Source organism: Pieris napi, chromosome 24 (assembly GCF_905475465.1).
Source record: "Pieris napi chromosome 24, ilPieNapi1.2, whole genome shotgun sequence".
In the NCBI taxonomy this organism is placed as follows: Eukaryota; Metazoa; Arthropoda; class Insecta; order Lepidoptera; family Pieridae; genus Pieris; species Pieris napi.
This window is the reverse complement of record NC_062257.1, coordinates 6,607,600-6,628,196: the sequence shown is the minus strand read 5'-3', so window position 1 is coordinate 6,628,196 and position 20,597 is coordinate 6,607,600. Positions and strand designations below refer to the sequence as shown.

Genomic DNA, 20,597 nt, shown 5'->3' with positions numbered 1-20,597 from the left:
GTTTTAACTCAAGTTCATACTAAACACTATCTGTCTTATTAACTCGGAAATATATAAAATAATAAAGATTTCTATTGAGCTTTTTATTTAGTTATTTTAACGGGCAGGAAGCTGATCTGATGTTAACTGCCCATGGATATTGCCAGAAGACTATTTATTTATATATATTATTTGTCCACTTATAACAATCTTTGGATCTTCAGAAGTACCCATAACCGACGAGCATGTCATGAAAGTGGATGAAGCGAGATCTCTGCCAACCCCTTCGGGACAAAGGCGTGATAAATTAAATGACATTGACATTTAATAGTTTGACAGTTAAATTCAGTAGATCTACTGTTATTACAGTTAATGTCACAGAGTAAGATCCACATAACACTTTACCTTGTACATAGTTTTACATAAGTGTCTATTTTAAAATGGTATGAAAACAATATGATTATATAAAATAGATTAGGTATAACGGCTTAGTATTGCGTAAAGAAGAATCACTACCGCGTATCTTCTATACTAGATAAATCCCACGGCTTTGTTCGTGGATGTCCAGAAATACAGCGACGGAACACAGTTGTTTATTATTTTTTAAATGTCTGATAGCCCAACCCGGGATACCCACCCTCATGTCAGTCTCTAGCTCCAGATCGTCCCTGGCTCTTTCGAACAGTCAACAAGTAAATTACCTTTGGTCGGTTCTTTCGCCAGTGACCAGCGCTGTGGAACATTCTGCTCCTCAGCCTGCTAAACCATGGCCAATTGCAACCACAGCATACACGCATTACACACTTGAAACGAACCGAATGGGATTTTTTTTCGATTTTTCCCATTATATGTTTTATTTTATTTTTTTCTTTGAATATTGTTATTTTGTGTGTTTTTGTTAGTAATAAATGTTATATCTATGTCTACAGTCGCACGCGGGGCTTGTCTTAAGTTTGAAACTGTGTAAATAGTGTCCAAAAGCCCTGTGGCCAGTCCGGATCTAGGCCATTTCAGGTGCGAATCGCCTTGTCTTGACTTACAATAATCATTACTTTGCTTATATGCAGCGAAAATCTAATTTAAAAAAAAAAGTTTTATTATTAAGGCTTTAAAATTGTACGAGGCCATTTAAATAATACGTGTTATTAAATACTCTAACCAAATATACTTGCATTTGAAATTCAATCACAGACCTTTACGCTAGAATAACTGTGTCACATTTTGAACCAAATTTCGTACCTCAATACGACCTTGGCGTGGTGTATTTATTTGTATACACTCTACTGGCTGTGTGTCTTAAACATAAACGTACTATATCGCTTCATAAATATTAAACGTGATAGGCTGCTGAAACTTAGAATAATTCTTAGCAAAACGTTTGATTTTGACATTGAGTTAAGCGCCATCTATACGAGCGTCAGCGTACCACTGTAATCGCATAGATAAGTTCCCTAATCGACACTAGATGGCGCTTATTAAAAGTGATTGACATTCCGTTAGCCTATTAAAGGCCTATTCAAACCTGAGCGATATTCGCTGCCACTGTGGGTAGAGGTACATACCGCGCGGGTTTCGCTCAGGTATTTAGTATCAAGTACCGCGGCTAGAGCGACCTGAGCGATATTCGCTGCCGCTGTGGGTAGAGGTACATACCTATGTACATACATATGGGTAGCAAATACCGCTTAGGTCTGAACAGTAATATTACCGCATACCCACTGGGTTTTCGCTGCCGCAGACGGTAGCGAATACCGCTTAGGTCTGAACAGGCCTTAAAACTTATTAATAAAACCTGTAATTTAAACGGACTTAATACAAATTATAAATCTATTTTTTATTTAATTTATTTCTTCACGTGGCATTTTTGAGATTTCAATAAATTATTTTGCATAAATTAAATAAATAAATTAATAATTAATAAAATTAATTTCTATAATCGCCCTTCAGACTTAACATCAGGTGAGCCTCCTGCCCGTTTGCCCCCCGTTCTATAAAAAAAAAAAAACTCTCTCTCTCAATCGGTCTCAATCGCTCTGACCCTTTTCTTCGACAAAAACGCTGCACATCTTCGTGACGTTCCGTAAAATTTTTACCCTCATGCTCATAAAGAAGCTTCACTTCAAAAAATCCAGGTTTAACGATAGCCTAATAAACCTATGTTCCCTGGAATTACCGCCAGGAGCTTAATAAAAATAGCTAAGGAACTGGCTGTCATTGACGTCGGACTGTTTTTTTTTTTTAATTCTCCATTTTGGACCATAATTACAAACCTTATCAGCCTTATCAGTTGGTGGTGATGCAGGCGGACTCCGTGGTAGACCCAGGTCCTCATCATCATCGCTGTCACCTCTTCCGCGCCGACGAACTGCTGCTACTAGCTCCGCCTGGAGAACACACCAACATTTAGCAACAGAACTATTTGAGGGGTAATTGGCATGCTGAGAGTCGTTTATAAGTAATCACAAAGACGAACGGAAATGATAACTTATCAACGCGTGCGCAGCTGTTTCCTCTCGCCGTGACATTTTAAACATTTTTGCGTGGACTTTTTTATTATACATCTGAGGTAAATTTTTTAACAAAAGGCTTTTATTATCATAGACATGAACACAAATACAATTATTTCATTTTACCTTATTACTACTAAGATTATTACAGAATTTCATTAATTGTAATAGAATTATTACTATCATTGTTATCGTTATTATATATTTTTGTTATCAATGGCTTCGAATCTCTTCGGATCAAGCGTGGTAGGGACAAGAAAAAGATAGCGCGTAACTGAAAAATGTGACGGTAATTTTTACTACAGTTATTAACTACTTAATAGTCCTATAATAAAGACAAAGGTACCCATAATCTCGCGAGCTTTCCTTCTGTGATCCAAGTGAATCTTCTTTTCCATGCCTGCGTCATCACCATTAGACACTTAACACTTGCTACACTTTCATTGTTTCTCAGAGTCACTCATTAAGTTATTCCGATCAGAATTCACTACTATTTACATCTCTTCTTTCGTCTCTTTCTGGCAAATTAGTTTACACTGTGATAAAAAAGAGATGAGCTACTGTAGCTGTGCGTTTAAAGTGCTTTAATTGAATTAGGGTAAATAAATGTTCAAGAACAAGTCAAGAAATTAGACCGAATTTAAATGAAGCTTGCAATTATATATGTTTTAATTGTTTAATTCTGTAACAATTATTTATCTGTAGATATGTTAATTCTTTATATCTGTTTTAATTATTTAATTCTATTTTGATTGTTTTATTCTATTTTATTTAATTATTTATTTCTGTTTTTATTGTTTATTTCTGTGTTCATTCTTTATACCTGTTTTAATCGTTCAATTCTGTTTTAATTATTTATTTATATTTTAATTATTAATTTCTGTTTTAATTATTTATACGTATATGTTAATTCTTTATATCTGTTTTAATTATTTAATTATATTTTGATTGTTTTATTCATTTATTTCTATTTCAATTATTTATTTGTTTTAGGTATTGTTTATTTCTGTGTTAATTCTTTAAATCTGTTTTAATCGTTCAATTCTGTTTAACATTGTTTATTTCGGTTTTAATTATTTATTATTTATTTAATTGTAATTGTAAAATTGTTATATATTATTTATTTAATATCCGAATTATAATAGTATTATTTTCTGGTATTAGCAATAGCTTGATGCTATATTTTATATGCTATATACGTCAAAACCACAACGGGATTTCATGTAAACAGATTATTATCCTTATTATTCTTGGAAATATTGAATCCTCGAACAATACAATTATTACATTAATATTGTATTCACATTTGACTAAGCGACGTACCTATATGAAACCTGATTTATATATGTACTAGCGACGCGCCCCGGCTTCGCACGGATGCAATGCCGATACTAAATTCAAAGTGTAGAGTTTAGGGAGAACCGCGGCCTCCGACGCGATGCGTCCCGCGATTTTTAAATTTGTCATATCTTCGAAAATATTCATTTAAATCATATGCTGTAAAGGGTAATATAGATACTATATTAAATCAACATAGGGACAGAGAAAGCGTTTTTTTTTTAAATAATAGGAGGCAAACGGGCAGGAGGCTCACCTATTGTTAAGTGATACCGCCGCCCATGGACACTCACAATGCCGGAAGGCTCGCAAGTGCGTTGTCGGCCTTTCAAGAATTGGTACGCTCTTACGCGTTTATACTATGTAGTGATATATAACGAATATGTCTATTAAAGCGATTTAAAAGTCCTATATTTATTCCAAAAAAATTATAAAGCCTAAGCAAATTTTGTTAATAAAGCCATGAGCGAAGTTAGCAATATTATACGTTTAAGAAAATTCCGATAGGATTTGCAATAGTAATTTACATGTTAATATGTATCTTGCGAAACCTGGCTTGGTCTGCCTTATACAATATACGGAATAAAGAGGAGAGATTGGGTAACGGAGAAATCAATCGTAAAATATAAATACAGTGGTACCTCGATATTAGAGTGCCCTAATTTTTTTAACTTAATTGATGTTAAGTACCGCCGTCCATGGATACTCTCAGAGGGCTCGAAAGTGCGTTGGCGGCCTTTTAAGAATTGGTACGCTTTTTTCGTGAAGGACCCTAAGTCGAATTGGTTCGGAAATACTTCAGTGGGCAGCTGGTTCCACATAGTGGTGGCGACAAAAACTGCCTTAAAAAACGCGTCGAGGTGATACGGGTGGAATTTCGTATTCTGCCTCGACGACTGATGAAACTCAGCTGCTGGTATTAATCCGAACAACTCTGAACACCCTCCATGGTAAGTGGTAAATGTTTTGATATACGAGGCAGGCGAACGAGCGATATTTTGCTTTGTGATGAGTGCAAGGTTTGAGATATGAGGAATCACTACACACTAATAGTTCCACCTACCTCAGTATACCGACGTTTGCTCGTTTCGAAGCATTTTATTGGTTCGCATTTTTTTCTTTTTGTATATATAAAACGTTATCACATTTATTGTTATAACCATAGAAGATGTCTATTGAATTGTGAAATCATTTTCTTATTCAAAAACAAGTGAGGTGGTTGTTTGGGTACTGGAACGGAGTAATAGCATTTCAATTAATATCAATGGGGAAATTGCTTTGACATTCGTATGTGACAGAACAAGAGTGTGCAAGGTGATGGAACGAATTAAACTAAACGAGGTACCACTGTGCGTTATAAAGAGGAAAGATTTAGTAAAGGAATTCATTTGCCTCTACATAGGAATTTAGGAATAAATATTAGGTCCTTACATTAGCGTTGTGTATGGGAGGCATATATAGGCCAAAAGCAGAGTTTTTTAAAATCTTAATACATATAAATTACGTGTTATGTTGTTTGTCCGCTGTGGAACCTACCGAAACGATTTCAATCAAATTTGCACACCGTGTGTAGTTTGATCCAACTTAAAAGATAGGATAGCTTACATCTCAATTTATACCCGCTATATTATTTTATTGCAAAATATTTGTTAATTATTTGATAGTCACAATTCTAACAGATGGCGCTGTGTTAAAAGTACCAACGTTTCAAATAAGCTACAATTTAATGGCATTACCACCAAAACAGCATGGTCCCCATGACTGGTGTTCTCCTACCGTTTCCCTTGAATAGGTTACTACTATGTAATATAACTAAAACCTTAGCCGCTTGGCCGGTCTGCTAGTATAATATATATTTAATTAGTCAAAGTATGTACCATTGCTATGCAATTTTGCCATCGTATAGATAGTTCAATGATCCCTTGACTAAAAAAGCATTTGGCCGGGAATCAATAAAATCTTTGAAGGTGGTTTTGACAGCCCCATCAGAGTTGAATTTTTTACCTTACAAAAAGTTATCCAATTTTAAAGAAGTTGTAATCTGTTGGAGCAAGGTCCGGGAGATGTATTTAGACATTCCAATTGAATTGAAATAAAAAATTGAATTTGGAATTCCTAAAGAGGAGATATCTGAGGTCAAAGTGGCCAGTATGACCAAACATCAATTCAGGGGGCCTCATAGCCTAGCGGTCTTATTAAGTGGCAGCTAGGTGAGAGGTACCGGGTTCGATTCCCGGTTCGAGGGCAAGATTTAATTTAAATTTGTTCTCGGCCTTTGGGAGGGTTGTGCGGTACCGGGCGAGTGCTTAAACCGTACATGGAGGACACGGTCGAATTTCTAAAGACAAGCACGAATTATAAAAAAATCCTATACTTGACGCTGGCTAATGCACAAATCGTGCCAGAGCCATAAAAAAAAAAAAAAAAACACGCTTTTCAAGCACATCAAACTAAAAAGTGAAAAATAATTCCTAATTTACGCTGAAAATGGTAATGAACAAAAAATACTGGTATTATTGTGAAAAAGCGTGGGTTGCTCGATAGACGACAAATATGGCACAGAGCGCCCCACGCTTTTTCACTATTATTATTTATTTTTTAGTTAATTTTTTTTCGGATTATTGCATTGTCATTGATCTTTGACAGGTGCGCAAAATTTGAATAAAATCTGTCCGTTTAAAGTGGGTCAAAATCGAGTCCGAAGGAGTCGGTTACATACATACATACAGGTGAAGCTAATATAAAGCGTGGAAAAACATAAATTCAATTGTATCTAAACTGAAAGAAGTAGTGAAAAATCGTAATAAAGACATATTTACCAAAAATATTTTCGTAGTAAACAACCACGTGATGTTCCACAATTTTCGAAATGTTTCTTTAAGAGATCGCGCCATTATCTCTGGTTAATTTATAATCTGTATTGCCTTGGCGCCAAAATGATAAAGACTAAAGGTGCGTCAGAGAAATTTTTGAAAGTCTAACTCAAGAGGCGAGACGATACAGTATATTTTTACTTTCTAGTGTTATTTGATACGCACTCATTATTATCTAAATTTTTAATTTGCCATAAGTGGAATTAACTGTTTATGTAACTAAGTAATAATAACGTAATCTGTGGAAATGGAACAGATAGTAATCTCTCTCGCTCTATAGACGAAAAATATGGCACAGAGCGCCATATTTTTCGTCTATAGAGCAACCCACGCCTTTTCACAATAATACCAGTATTTTTTGTTCATTACCATTTTCCGCCTAAATTAGGAATTATTTTTCACTTTTTAGTTTGATGTGCTTTAAAAGCGTGTTTTTTTATTTTTTAGTTAATTTTTTTTCGGATTATTGCATTGTCATCGATCTTTGACAGGTGCGCAAAATTTGAATAAAATCTGTCCGTTTAAAGTGGGTCAAACTCGAGTCCGAAGGAGTCGGTTACATACATACATACATAATTACATACCTACAAACAGGTGAAGCTAATATAAAGCGTGTAAAAACCCAGTGGGACAACCTTTTAGGTATAAGATTACAGTTTGTTTCGTGATTCGATTTTTTTAAATTCTGTGCCGTGCCTTTACGTATGCGCGAATGTTAAATGTAAAGGATCAAACCCTAGGGATGAGGGTCGCACGCTGAAGCCACTAGCGCCCGAACCCAATAACCTATCTCAATCCATAATCCACCATCTGAGATAGTCTCTTAATCCAAATGTTGTAACAAGTGTGCCAATAAGTAATAACCAATCAACGGATTGTAATAGCCATCTGTCGATACAAGCTATCCATGGGAGGTTGTATCGGTGTCTGTGGAATAGAGCTTTGTATGAAAATGACAGTTGACGAAAGCTCGATTTCAACAGTTAATTATTTTAACTGATTTTAACTTACACCAGTTTTATAAATAATTAAAAAAACTTTTTGTTATGTTTTAAACATAGACATGTATATTTTAATGGTATTTGTACGGTTTTATTTACTTTATTTGGTTTACATTGATTATCAAATATGAGAGAAAGTTCGGTAAAATGGAACGACAAAGAGCATTTAATCCGTCGCCAAAAATGGGTTGTCTTCGTAGGGTTTGGTTATTGGGATGCAGATAGGAGATCGATCGACTGTCACGGTCTGATCTCAGATTGTTTTCAATCTTAGATTGTTGGGTTCGAGCGTAGGCCAACACTGTTCATATACACACGGATATGCGATATTGTTTGGGAGCTCGATTGGTGACTGGTCATTAGATAAACGAATTCAAAAGAGGGTTATGTTTTTAAACAGATAACCTTAGTTTTATTGGCATTGAAAGACAGATAACAGTGTGACTTTAATTTTGTTGGAATTGAATAAATTTGAGCAAAATTGTCTATCTAGACTTCCAAGTAATATGCTAATTGCGTAAGTGTATGTATTTTTATAGGAGGAAGCAAAGAACAAATCCAAATGGAAATATCAGGAGGATTTTTACCCAAAAGGGAAAATAACTGCAGACACGAAGTAATGGAAATAACAAAACTAATTCTAAAACTAATTTGGTTTGTTTTATAGTATGGAATTGAAGTGGCTTATTATTATTATGTTTGGTAACTTTAGCTCAAGAACGATTCATGAGCCTGGTAAACTGTTGCAACAGGCCTTAGAACACATTTTGATTATTATTCTTCTTCTTCTTGAAGTGCCTCTCCACTACTGGAGGTTGGCGGCCTCAGCATTATAATTATTATAGGTATATAATTTTTTCGGAAGCTAAAACATATCGAGGTGATTTTATGATTTGAATTAAGTACATTTTAGAAAACTGTCTATATTCATCAAAATGGGTCCTTTTTTAAGATATATATATATTTCTGGATATATAATGTTTATAAATATTTGAAGATGATTTCAATTAAATTTATTGACAGCAACTGCAAACACCACACATTTCACAACAGACTGCTACTAAATTAGAGGAGCTGGGAGAATAGGAGGAGAGTGAGAATTGGACCTTGCTCCACCAGATTACCATTTTTTTTTCAAAATTTGGATAGCTTCTTGCAAGGTAAAAACAGCAGGGCAGTCGAAACCAACTTCAAAGATTTTATTGATTCCCAACCTAATGGTCTTTTTAGTAAAGGGATCAATGAACTACATATAAGTTGGAAACAGTGCATAGATACCAATGGTACATACTTTGATTAATTAAATATATTATATTAAAAAAACTACTTTTTGTTCCTCCCATACAAAACGCCAATTTCATATGTAACCGAATGTTTTAACCTTTTTGTATATGTATACCTTCGGCTATATCTTTAGTATAGTTTTTTGTTATATAAAGTATGTTAGCTGTAGGATTACGATATAAAGAAACTCTAAATCATATTTCGTTTAAAGGCCGATTTACATTATCTTAGTGTTTAGGAGAGTGCTTTAGTACAACTTGAAAGGCAAGTTCTTTAGTGCTTTAGTGCGTTGCGAGTGAACGTTTACATTTCTTCCAGTAGAGTATCATTACAGCGCCACAATGAACGCGCAACGACGTCGGCAAATACGCTCTATTCTACGCAAAATACTAACTGTAGTTATGGAACAAATAGAAGACGAGATTTTATTCGAAATAAATAAACTAAATATAAATAATAAACAAAATAGCTTCTTTTAAGGCAGTGTATGCCGAATGCCTAGCCGGTTTGTTTTTGTATAAATTGTTTTTAACGTTCCACAAACATTCGTGAACAACATATTCAGACACAAATTTGATAGTTGTATCTTCCGACCATTTAGCCATCTTTAAAAATCAAAAAACACGCACGCGTTTCACGGCACTTATGCACTCTCCTAAAGATTTTACTAAATTACGTGTTTACACACAACGAGGGAAGATCTCGGGGGGTGCGCGGGCGCGGGAGCGGTATCACTTGAAACAAAAATAAAAAGCGATTCTATTTTGATTCAACTTGAAATTCAAGTAGAACCGTCCAACACACAACCGCTCCGTTCGGGTGTCGGTTTACGACTGACAGTCTGACAAGTGACGTAGGCGCATGAGACAACCAAGCAACACTTTATTTAGTCAATACACTAAACTTAGCAAACGTAAATCTCGCTGGTGCCATAAATTTAATAGTTCGGATTGCAAACGATCAATCTTTGCGCCAATTAATTTTGAAACTGGTTCGGAAACTCGTTCATATTTAGTGTTCGGAATTGAATTTTTATTAACATGTTTTCTACTAACAGTGCCACTGCCAATCGGTGGAATGTTATACCTGACTGCAGACTTTTATTTATTAAAACTTTATATTAAACTAGCTGACCTGGCTAACTTCGTTCCGCCCTACAACCTTATAATATCGTTGTTACTTTAATTTAACTTATTTTAGGATTTCATTAATGTTAAGTATTACATTAATACAACTTTTTTGCAAATACAGAAATGTTTTATTGCTTGCCATTGCGAAAGAAGAATGGCAGTTTTACACATTAAGCCGGGTCCACATTTGTAGCATGTTGACGTATCACGATCAGTCGTATCGTATCTAGTATCTGTATCATAAATATGGACGCTCATTTTGTCCATGTCGTATATTTAAGGCGTATCTTGTAAAAAACGCGTCCATACTTATCAAATGCTGTATCATGTCAGTGTATCGGTTTTAACTTTACAAATATAGACGCTTCACTTTTCTTCCGATGTATCATGATGCGCGTGTCTTTCAGTGCACCTTTCCTTTCTCGTAATGTTCAGTCATGTCTTCGTTCCCAAACGGTTTAGCCATGTCAGCAATTGCTCACAGTTTGGCGGTGACTAGCGCCTGTTATAGTATTATCATTAATAGTATTAAAAAAAAAAGTTAAATCTAGACGTAGACAGCGCTGGAAGTGTTTAGAAACCGAAACAAACAGGGTGGAATACCATTGATGCGAGATTTAAAATTTCAGCATACTAGCGGAAAATACAAAAATTTCACTCGCATGTCACCCATTGATGGTGTGTATTCCCTTTGATGATCGCGAAAAAACCGACACAGGATGGTTCGCGGTGTATCAAGTATCGTATCGCGATACAGTATCGTGATACAGTATCAAAATACGTCCATACCACCGATCGTGATACGCGTATCGGATACGAGGTGTATCAAGATACGCGCTTAGTGCGGATCGGGCCGTATCCGATACGGCATGTATCATGAACGGGTATCATTTTGCGTCCAAACTAACGATCATGATACGCGCCGAAGCCACGCAACGGAGATACGATACACCGAAATGCTACAAATGTGGACCCGGCTTTAGGCATCTTCTCTCTAGCGTCAATATGGCGATACTGCATGTTAAGCCGGGTCCACATTTGTAGCATGTTGACGTATCACGATCAGTCGTATCGTATCTAGTATCTGTATCATAAATATGGACGCTCATTTTGTCCATGTCGTATATTTAAGGCGTATCTTGTAAAAAACGCGTCCATACTTATCAAATGCTGTATCATGTCAGTGTATCGGTTTTAACTTTACAAATATAGACGCTTCACTTTTCTTCCGATGTATCATGATGCGCGTGTCTTTCAGTGCACCTTTCCTTTCTCGTAATGTTCAGTCATGTCTTCGTTCCCAAACGGTTTAGCCATGTCAGCAATTGCTCACAGTTTGGCGGTGACTAGCGCCTGTTATAGTATTATCATTAATAGTATTAAAAAAAAAAGTTAAATCTAGACGTAGACAGCGCTGGAAGTGTTTAGAAACCGAAACAAACAGGGTGGAATACCATTGATGCGAGATTTAAAATTTCAGCATACTAGCGGAAAATACAAAAATTTCACTCGCATGTCACCCATTGATGGTGTGTATTCCCTTTGATGATCGCGAAAAAACCGACACAGGATGGTTCGCGGTGTATCAAGTATCGTATCGCGATACAGTATCGTGATACAGTATCAAAATACGTCCATACCACCGATCGTGATACGCGTATCGGATACGAGGTGTATCAAGATACGCGCTTAGTGCGGATCGGGCCGTATCCGATACGGCATGTATCATGAACGGGTATCATTTTGCGTCCAAACTAACGATCATGATACGCGCCGAAGCCACGCAACGGAGATACGATACACCGAAATGCTACAAATGTGGACCCGGCTTTAAGCACTTTCTGATATCCAACATCTTTTGATCAGGATCAAAGCATGGTTATGCATCTCCTCATTCACCTCAAGATCGGAATTTCTTGAACTGACACGAATTCGACGTAAAATGATGCGTAATGATGCGATGTTTTTGCATTCGTAAAATTAATTAATTAATTTATTGTTATTCGATAACTTATCCGATATTTTATTGCTTATTCTGCTATTCGGGACGGAAACAAATCCAACAAATCAAAAACCATGGCAATCGGTCCAGCCGTTCTCGAGTTATAAGTGTTGTAACAAACACGACTTTCTTTTATATATATAGATGTACTACTTATGTACACGCGTTAGAAGTTATATTTTGGCGTAGGATAAAAATCTTTTCAAACATTTTATACTACACAAGTCACTAACAATAGAAAACACTAAAATGTTGACTATAGCTGACTTCAGGGTGTCGGTTTTTTGTGACGGTGTGCGTAAAAAATTACTCTCATAATTTTTCCCTAACACCGCAAAAGACCTATAAGACCTATCACTTCAAAAAAAAACAAATAAACAGGTATATGTCCTAACAAGCGATCTCTTCGGGAAAAATAAAAAAAATAATCTGTGGCGCTACAACCTCTTAAGGACTTGGCCTCAGATTTCTGAATCTTTTTCATGATCAAGTAGGTGATCAGCCTCCAGTGCCTGACACACGCCGTCGACTTTTTGGGTCATGTCGGTTTCCTAACGATGTTTTCCTTCACCGTTCGGGCAAATGTTAAACACATAGAAAGAAAGTCCATTGGTGCACAGCCGGGGATCGAACCTACGTCCTCAAGTATGAGAGTCGCACGCTGAAGCCACTAGGCCAACACTGCTCAGGCAAACCTAGTAGGGAAAATACCTAAGAAAACTAGTATGTTTGTTATGAATTAACTAAAAACTACTAGACTGATTTGATTTAAATTCATATTCACTATTATAATACTACATTATCCCTGAGTATATTATATGTTCCGCACAGCCACTATACAACTTATCAATGTACACATTTTATGTATTTTGTGTGTGATAACATTCTTTTCACATTTCGTATTGGAATGAAACAAAGGCTTGTTGTTTGACTTATTCTGATGACTTTTATTATTATTGAAAATAATCACGTCTGAAAATAAAACAGAATCAAATTTTGATTGGTTAGATTTATATTTGAGATTCGTAAACATTTAAACTATTTGTTTGGATAAATCTAATATATAAAATTCTCGTGTCGCGGTGTTTGTGGTTAAACTCCTCCTAAACGGCTCGATTCTCATGAAATGTTGTGTGCATATTAGGTGTGTCTGAGAATCGGACAACATCTATCAACATTTTCCATCCCCCTAAATGTTAAGGGTAGTCCACCGCTAAATTTTATTTTTTTATTTTTAAATATTTTTTTCTGCTTTTTTATGATACAGCATTAAAAAATACATACAACCCCTAACTTTCACCCCTCTACGATCAACCCCTATTTTTTTATTATAAATTATATACATGGCAAAACGACGTTTGCCCGGTCAGCTAGTGTATATTATAAAATCGTCATAGTCGTAGAATGGTGACGGATCTGACAAATAGTAAACTTTACAGGGCAGCCATTTCAAAATAATAAAATCATGTTAGTTTTTGTCATAACTATTTTATTTCATATTCTGTTATTATGAAAATTGGCATACAAGCAAACAAAAGGGTTTGTTTTGAAACAAATTAAAAATTATAACATTGAATTACACAGTTGTCTTGAAAAAACACTTTTCTATCAAATCCGTCACTTTACCGACTGATTAATTTTTTATGTAGCCCTAATATTTAGTCAATGTAGTACCTAAATATGATAAAAAGTGGATTTTGATTTTTTTTCAAATCCGAAATTGTTTGTTCATGACGAAATATCACTATGTCATTCTTTCAATTTAGTTACTTATTCTGTTTAAATCAGTTCCCTTTCTAAACCACACATCACAAATTCAATACGATATATTAATTCGTAAGTAGAGTTTAAACCTTGTATGTAAACTATTGGTAAACTTTAAATATTAATTATACTCGAGGAGCTTTTAAGCACTTATAATTTTGTATTTTTGTTTCTTTAAGACCTTGAAGTATGTTTAAAACATACATAAAGATCCTTAGTAGACTTTTTTTGTCGCAATCCATTTTAATAAACTCCAATGCCGTATAGCTATTGATTTGACGCGAATGAGTCATATAAAGCTCATTGCCTTATACGAATCTTGCTTGATCAATGCCATCACTTGACATCACTATAATATAAAAATCACGAAAATACGTTACGGCACAAGTGTTTAGAAAACGTTCGAAATTTAAAAACAACTTTTAAGTAACAAATCACATTCGAAATTTAAACACTCAAAAATACGCGAATGAAATTCGAAATTCAAAAAGCAATAAAACCTCTTTGGACCTCGCGTAAAACTGTCACGATTTAATTTCGAAATTCGAACACCGGCGGCCCACGGCGCGGGAGGCTGGCGACTGCATGAGTCAGAGAAAACAAGTACATTCGCGCATCTAATGGGATCTCGTCTCAACATACTGTTTGCTATTTTGATCCTTCTACACATATATTAAGGTTGAAAATAGCGTAACGACATTGGTGTTTGGGTATGCAAAATTATTTGACGTCACATGAACCTATGACAACAGGAAAATAAAACGCATATTAGCTAATCAGTTATTAATACTATTTAACTTCTAAAAGCTCAAATACAATCAAGGACCAGACTAAATCAATTGCTAATAAACAAAAGAAAATCTATTTCTGTCCATGTTTTGAGTGGTTGCAAGACATTTGATTGATTCCAGACGGTTAAGTTGGAATCCTTTAGATTCCATTCCATGTTTAATTCCAGTATTAACAGATATCTGAGTATCATTGATTTAATATTCGGCCTTTTGACCTGCCTTTAATTAACGGAACAATCAAACACTTAAAAATATGTTATACAAAGGATATACACGTGTGAAGATGAGAGACCTTAAGGCCCTATCCCAGCACGAATTGCTGTGTCAGTGTCTCGGGGTGGACTGCGGGCCGCAGTGGAGAGCTGGAGCACTGAGGCGCGCCGGCCCGTAATAACAATTAGTTATGTTAAACATTAAATTAATGTAATTTTATCTATTTTTTTCTGCAATGGATTACTTGGCTTGCGATAAAGTATATCGTGTAAATTTCAAAATCATTTCCGTCATAAAATGAATTCAAAGTGTCAAAAATTGGCTGTTTGGATTTTTATTCTAACAAGCGAAGTTATTTAAATGTAGGTTTCTAAAACGCCTTGGCCAGGTCTCCATGGAGTTGCTGAAAATCTCCACCGAGTAATTTTTTATCACAGTTTTTTTGTTAATCTGTCAACAGGACAATTAATGAGGACAAACTTGAGACAGACGTGTAATAGGGATATTTGTTTCTAGTCAACCGTGTACTGTAGTGGATAGGGATTTAAGCAAGCAAAAGCAAGCAAGTTCTACCCTCATATAGAAACTCAAAATTCAAAAATCATTTATTCAAATAGGTAAGAAAATGGACACTTATGAACGTCAAAAAATAAATATATATGAAATGCTTCTAAAACATTTACTGCTAGTTCTCAAATCAAGGGCGTAGAACGGAAGAGAAGAACTGGCAATAAACTCTTCGCCACTCTTTAATCCCCAAGTTTTATGTTTTACACAATGTTTGTAAGGAGCTGCAACCATATTCCACATGACATCTTAAGTAATTAATAATAATAACATAAATAAAAACAAAGACTTGTCCCCTATCAGCAGGAGGCATGGTGAAATAGGAGCACGCACTTACATTCTCGTGGGAACAACACGAAAATACATAGTCGAAATAATTAACATCACCGCATACACGAATTCAAGTCCGACCAGTCACCACAAGCAGCAAGCGTTCACAAGTATGAGGTACAGCAAACGAAAAAGAGGAAGACAGAGAACTTAGAAGGTGAATACATCAAATTAAAGAAACAGCAGGTGGTCCATGGCAGTGAGTGGCACAGTGCAAAGAGGAATGGTACGTATGTCAAAAATATGACAAGTCAGTGACAATTGACAAGACATGCCGCTAACTTTCGACCCTTTATGTCAGTTCCCTTCTAGTAAGCAAGTGTTTATTGTCCGGATTGAATCCACGAACCCAAAGGTGAGACGTATAACCAAATCTGTGATTGGTACCAACTTTATTGTATTGCAGATATTTGTGTTGATTTCACTTAGTTTTTGTGTATTTTCTATCGTGACATGTGCTTTTGGAGACTTTCTATTTAGTGTCGTTAATAAATCATTTTTAAACGCGATATTACATTCTAGAATGCTTCTGTTATCATCTCATTATTTCCTAGGTATAAAATGGTTTATATAAGAATGGTCTTTGGTAAATGCCACATTTATATGATATATCCCATTTTTGTCTGCTCTGCCACTCTCTGCTATGTGCTGTTTTTTTAAAGTGAAATTTCTTTAGGCGCTTGAGGGTAAAATTTTTACGGATGAATAATAATATTAGCGTCACGATACACGTGCAGCGTTTTTGTCAAAGAAAAGGGAGAGAGAGTGTAACATGCCATTGAGGTCCGGAGCCTCTGTCACGCGGCTTTGTAGGAACTACTCGAGGTGGTTTTAGTGGGTATTTCTCACCCAGTCTCTGAATAGCAGAGATTTTGGCGTGGGTCGAGTCCCACATACCCCTGCAACTTTTAAGGGCAGGAGATGCGCTAATGCATTTCCCTCGGATATAAAAAAATGGTCAATCTATTTTCTTAATTGTTTTTTGTCTTTTGCCTTTATTATACCAGTAAAATACTTTGTTGTTCCACTTTTCTGTTCCTCTTACCTCGCCCATTATTACTTAAGTTTTTTTATTTTAATTGTGACATCTGCTGCCTTTATTATTCTTAATGTTGTATTCTTTATTTTATCTATTCTTCTCTTCCCTATCATCGACAAGCTTTTTTCAAATTTTGTATGCGGCTGTAGGAAACAGTTATGCGTAAAGGAAAGCAACAATATAAACATAATAAGATATTAAAATAATTACAATTAATACCTTAAGGTGGCGCTAATATTAAATTTTATTTTAATTCTTTCGATGACCACGATTGACGAGTTGTAATAATGTAATGAATTCGCTTACAGTATAGGGGTCACTTGAGCCTACGAGAAGCCAAAAAAGGGCAGTTTTCGCAGCCCATGGACACTCATTTTAGTGGGTGCGTTGCCGGCCTTTGAGGAAGAGTATACTCTACTTCTACTCTCTTTTCTCTATTAAAGAGATTATTTATATCTAGCAGTCGTTTACACCAAAAAACAATTGTTTTTATATTCCCCACCATAATTTCTACTATTCCGTAAACTGTTTACAATTTGATTCAGAATTTTGACAGAAATACGAAAATAATACTATTTTTAAAACTTGGCTCTTTCGAATGAAATACATCTAGGCATACATACATTCCGTTGAATTGTTTAACTCCTTTGAAAAGTTGCAGCGTACTGCATTATCTGGCGCTCTTCTTTAATAAATTGCCAATTTATATATATATATAAATATATATGTATATAGTATAGACATAACAAAAGTTTTATGAGCTTGTTAAATAATAATTAAGATTGTATACACAAAATTCTTATAAATCTATAAACTTAATATAGCGCCATCTGTCTCTAATACCAGGAACTACGTTGTACTTAAAATATGTATTCACTATTTACTATCATTTTTATTCAGTTTACGAATTTCTCCGATTTCAATATTATATTTAAAGACTTTTATATTATATTTAGCTATATATATTTAAATTAATTTATTATTATGTCAATTTACGTAATATGTTACATATTATTAAAAATAGATGGCGCGATTTTTAATTTTTTAAATAAAAACGATTTCATTCGATTTCAAAAATTATACTAAAGACATAGCCAAAGATAGAATACATAATATATGTAAATAAAATATATAATTATTTGTCAAGTCCATAATTAGTTTTGCGTACCTTTGCACCTGTTTTTAGTGATATAAAATTAAACTAAATAACTTTATTAAATTCGTGTTCCATTTAATTAAGTTATTGAATTGTTCAAAAAACGGTTTAACGAGAATACTCCTATAACGCGATTTTCTATAACGCGGTAGACCCGAACTGATTCAACATACGGGTTCATATGATGCTTTCTTGTTTCAGAATCTCACCATAACGTTCATAGTTGGTAAAAGGTTTTAATAATAATAATAAACGATTTCGACTTAACTTTGACATATTCAATATTTTTCTAAATTGATTTATTACTTTAAATATTAGCCTAACTTGAGACTAATAAGTAATTTAAGTCTAACCTAATTAACTAAAAACGATATTTAACATAAAGTGTCCAATAACACTACTTACACTATTAAAGGGAAGACACTCTGTTCTTCTGTTCTATGTTTCTTACCACGGTTAAGCACTTAAGATTAACGTGCACTAATTCAAATTTGTCCTTTTCAATCTTATAATATAATTGAACAGATTAATTAATAATTAACATTACATACCCTGTGTGAGGTGGCGACGGCCAAAGGATGCGCAGGAGTCGGTCTTTCGTCGCTCGATTCGTCGCCGGATCGCTCGCCAGTGAACACCGAGTCGTGAGACACTGACAGACCACTGCTGTAGATGCCCTCTCTGAAAGAATAACATATTAACATTACTCGCGAGTAGTAATAAAAAAAATATTTTCATCTTTATTAGAGTTTTTTTTCTATTTATTAATATTAAGCCATTATTGCTTATACCCATTATCTAATATATAAAATTTTCGTGTCACAATATTCGATGGGAGAAAAAAAAGGGGCCGTGAAATAAAGAGATGGGAAGACGAGCTGCCGAAAGGAGAAGATCAGCTCGTGAAAGAGACGAGTGGTTACAACAATGGGAGACCTAAGACCTAAGAAATTTAAGTAAAAATGGTGTTTATAAGTTCTAGACCATTAGCCACACAACTAAAATTCAACCTGCGTATTTAATGCGATCTGTCTAGCAAATAAATATTTTTAAAGACAATCCTGGGAAACTCCAATTGGATTAAAATATTTTTGTACCTCGTGGTGATTAATAATCATGGTTTTCTCTCATTTTTGAAAAGTTTATTAGTTGTTTTTATCGCTTTTTATTTGCTTATCAGTATTCCTACAGCTACTTAGTGCTAGATCTTAACAATAATATATACACGAAAGCCAAAAACGGAATACACATTCAAACATAAACACAAAACAGTTAACTATTACATACTTATACAAAAAAAACATATATAATTAATTGTAAGATTCATTGATATAATGATTTATGATGATTGATTTAATGTCCTATAACCCCTAGTTGGGGCAGAGGGCGTCCACAGTGAGCCTCCATCGCGTTCTGTCTTGAGCCTCGTATTTTACCTCACTCCAAGTCTTTCCGGCTCTCTTTGCCTCGTCTGCGACTGTACGGCGCCAGGTTTGCTTGGGACGGCCACGTTTCCGCTTTCCTTGCGGGTTCCAATCAAGCGCCTGCTTGGGAATATGATTGGGATCCCTTCGGAGTGTATGGCCTATCCAATTCCATTTGCGTCGTTTGATCTGCTGGCTGATCGGGGTTTCTCGGCAGCGCTCCCAAAGTTGCTCGTTAGAGATTTTTTCAGGCCAGTAGATGCCCAGAATACGGCGAAGACAGCGGTTGACGAAGACTTGGAGTCGGTGCGAGATGTCTTTGGTGACCTTCCACGTTTCACACCCATAGAGCAGCACAGACTTGACGTTGGATCCGAATATTTTAAACTTGATTCGACGCGTCAACATCCGTGACTGCCATACAGGCCGAAGTTGTGCAAAGGTTGCTCGGGCCTTGGCAATGCGTGAAGTGATGTCCTCTTCTGTACCTCCAGTTTCAGACACGACGCTTCCGAGGTAAACAAACTTTTGAACGCTTTCTACGTCCTCTACACCCATCCGCAATGGGGTGCGGTTCTCAACTCCAACACGCATTTCTTTCGTTTTCCGGGTGTTGATTTTGAGTCCCGCAATTCCCGCCTCGCGTTCCAGGTCGTCCAACTTAGATTGCATGTCGCGGTGCGTGTGACTTAACAGACATAGGTCATCGGCATAATCCAAATCTTCCAAGATGTTGGTTAATCCCCACTCTATTCCGCGGCGCTTGTTCTGATGTGTGCGATGCATAATCCCGTCGAGAACAACCAGGAAAAGTAGTGGCGAGAGTAAGCAGCCTTGACGGACGCCCGCATGCACTTGAATATCGTCTGAAACGAGGCCGTCGTGAGTCACTCTACAAGAATAGTTCCGATAGCTGGCCTTTATTAGGTTAATTATCTTTGGCGGGACACCAATGTTAGAGAGTCGCGACCATATGCTGCTCCATCTCAGCGTATCGAAAGCTTTTTCGAAATCAACAAAGGTAAGATAAATCTCCCTCTGCCATTCTGATGCCTGTTCGAGAATGATACGAAGAGTATTAATTTGGTCAGTACACGAGCGATTAGGCCGGAAGCCAGCTTGTTCTATGCGAAGGAGAGGCTCGACGGCTCCAGACAACCTGTCCAAGATAATTCTGCAGAAAACCTTGGAAGGGGCAG

General features: G+C 35.8%; 1 protein-coding gene across 5 annotated transcripts in view; it reads right to left on the bottom strand.

Annotated features, from left to right (window-relative positions):
• LOC125061914 overlaps window positions 1–20,597 on the bottom strand; it is a 109,147-nt gene that overhangs the window by 29,630 nt on the left and 58,920 nt on the right. The window contains exons 1-3 of one of the 5 annotated variants that reach the window (XM_047667553.1): window positions 14,379–14,474; window positions 2,833–3,022; window positions 2,250–2,363 (exon numbers count right to left, since the gene is read on the bottom strand). In XM_047667553.1, coding sequence (XP_047523509.1) covers window positions 2,250–2,363; window positions 2,833–2,901 — 183 coding nt within the window. In that variant the 5' untranslated portion in view covers window positions 2,902–3,022; window positions 14,379–14,474. Of the gene's footprint in view, window positions 1–2,249; window positions 2,364–2,832; window positions 3,047–14,258; window positions 14,275–14,378; window positions 14,475–18,525; window positions 18,656–20,597 lie in introns of those variants that run through there. The other 4 variants (XM_047667555.1, XM_047667556.1, XM_047667552.1 and 1 more) reach the window with 4 other exon arrangements.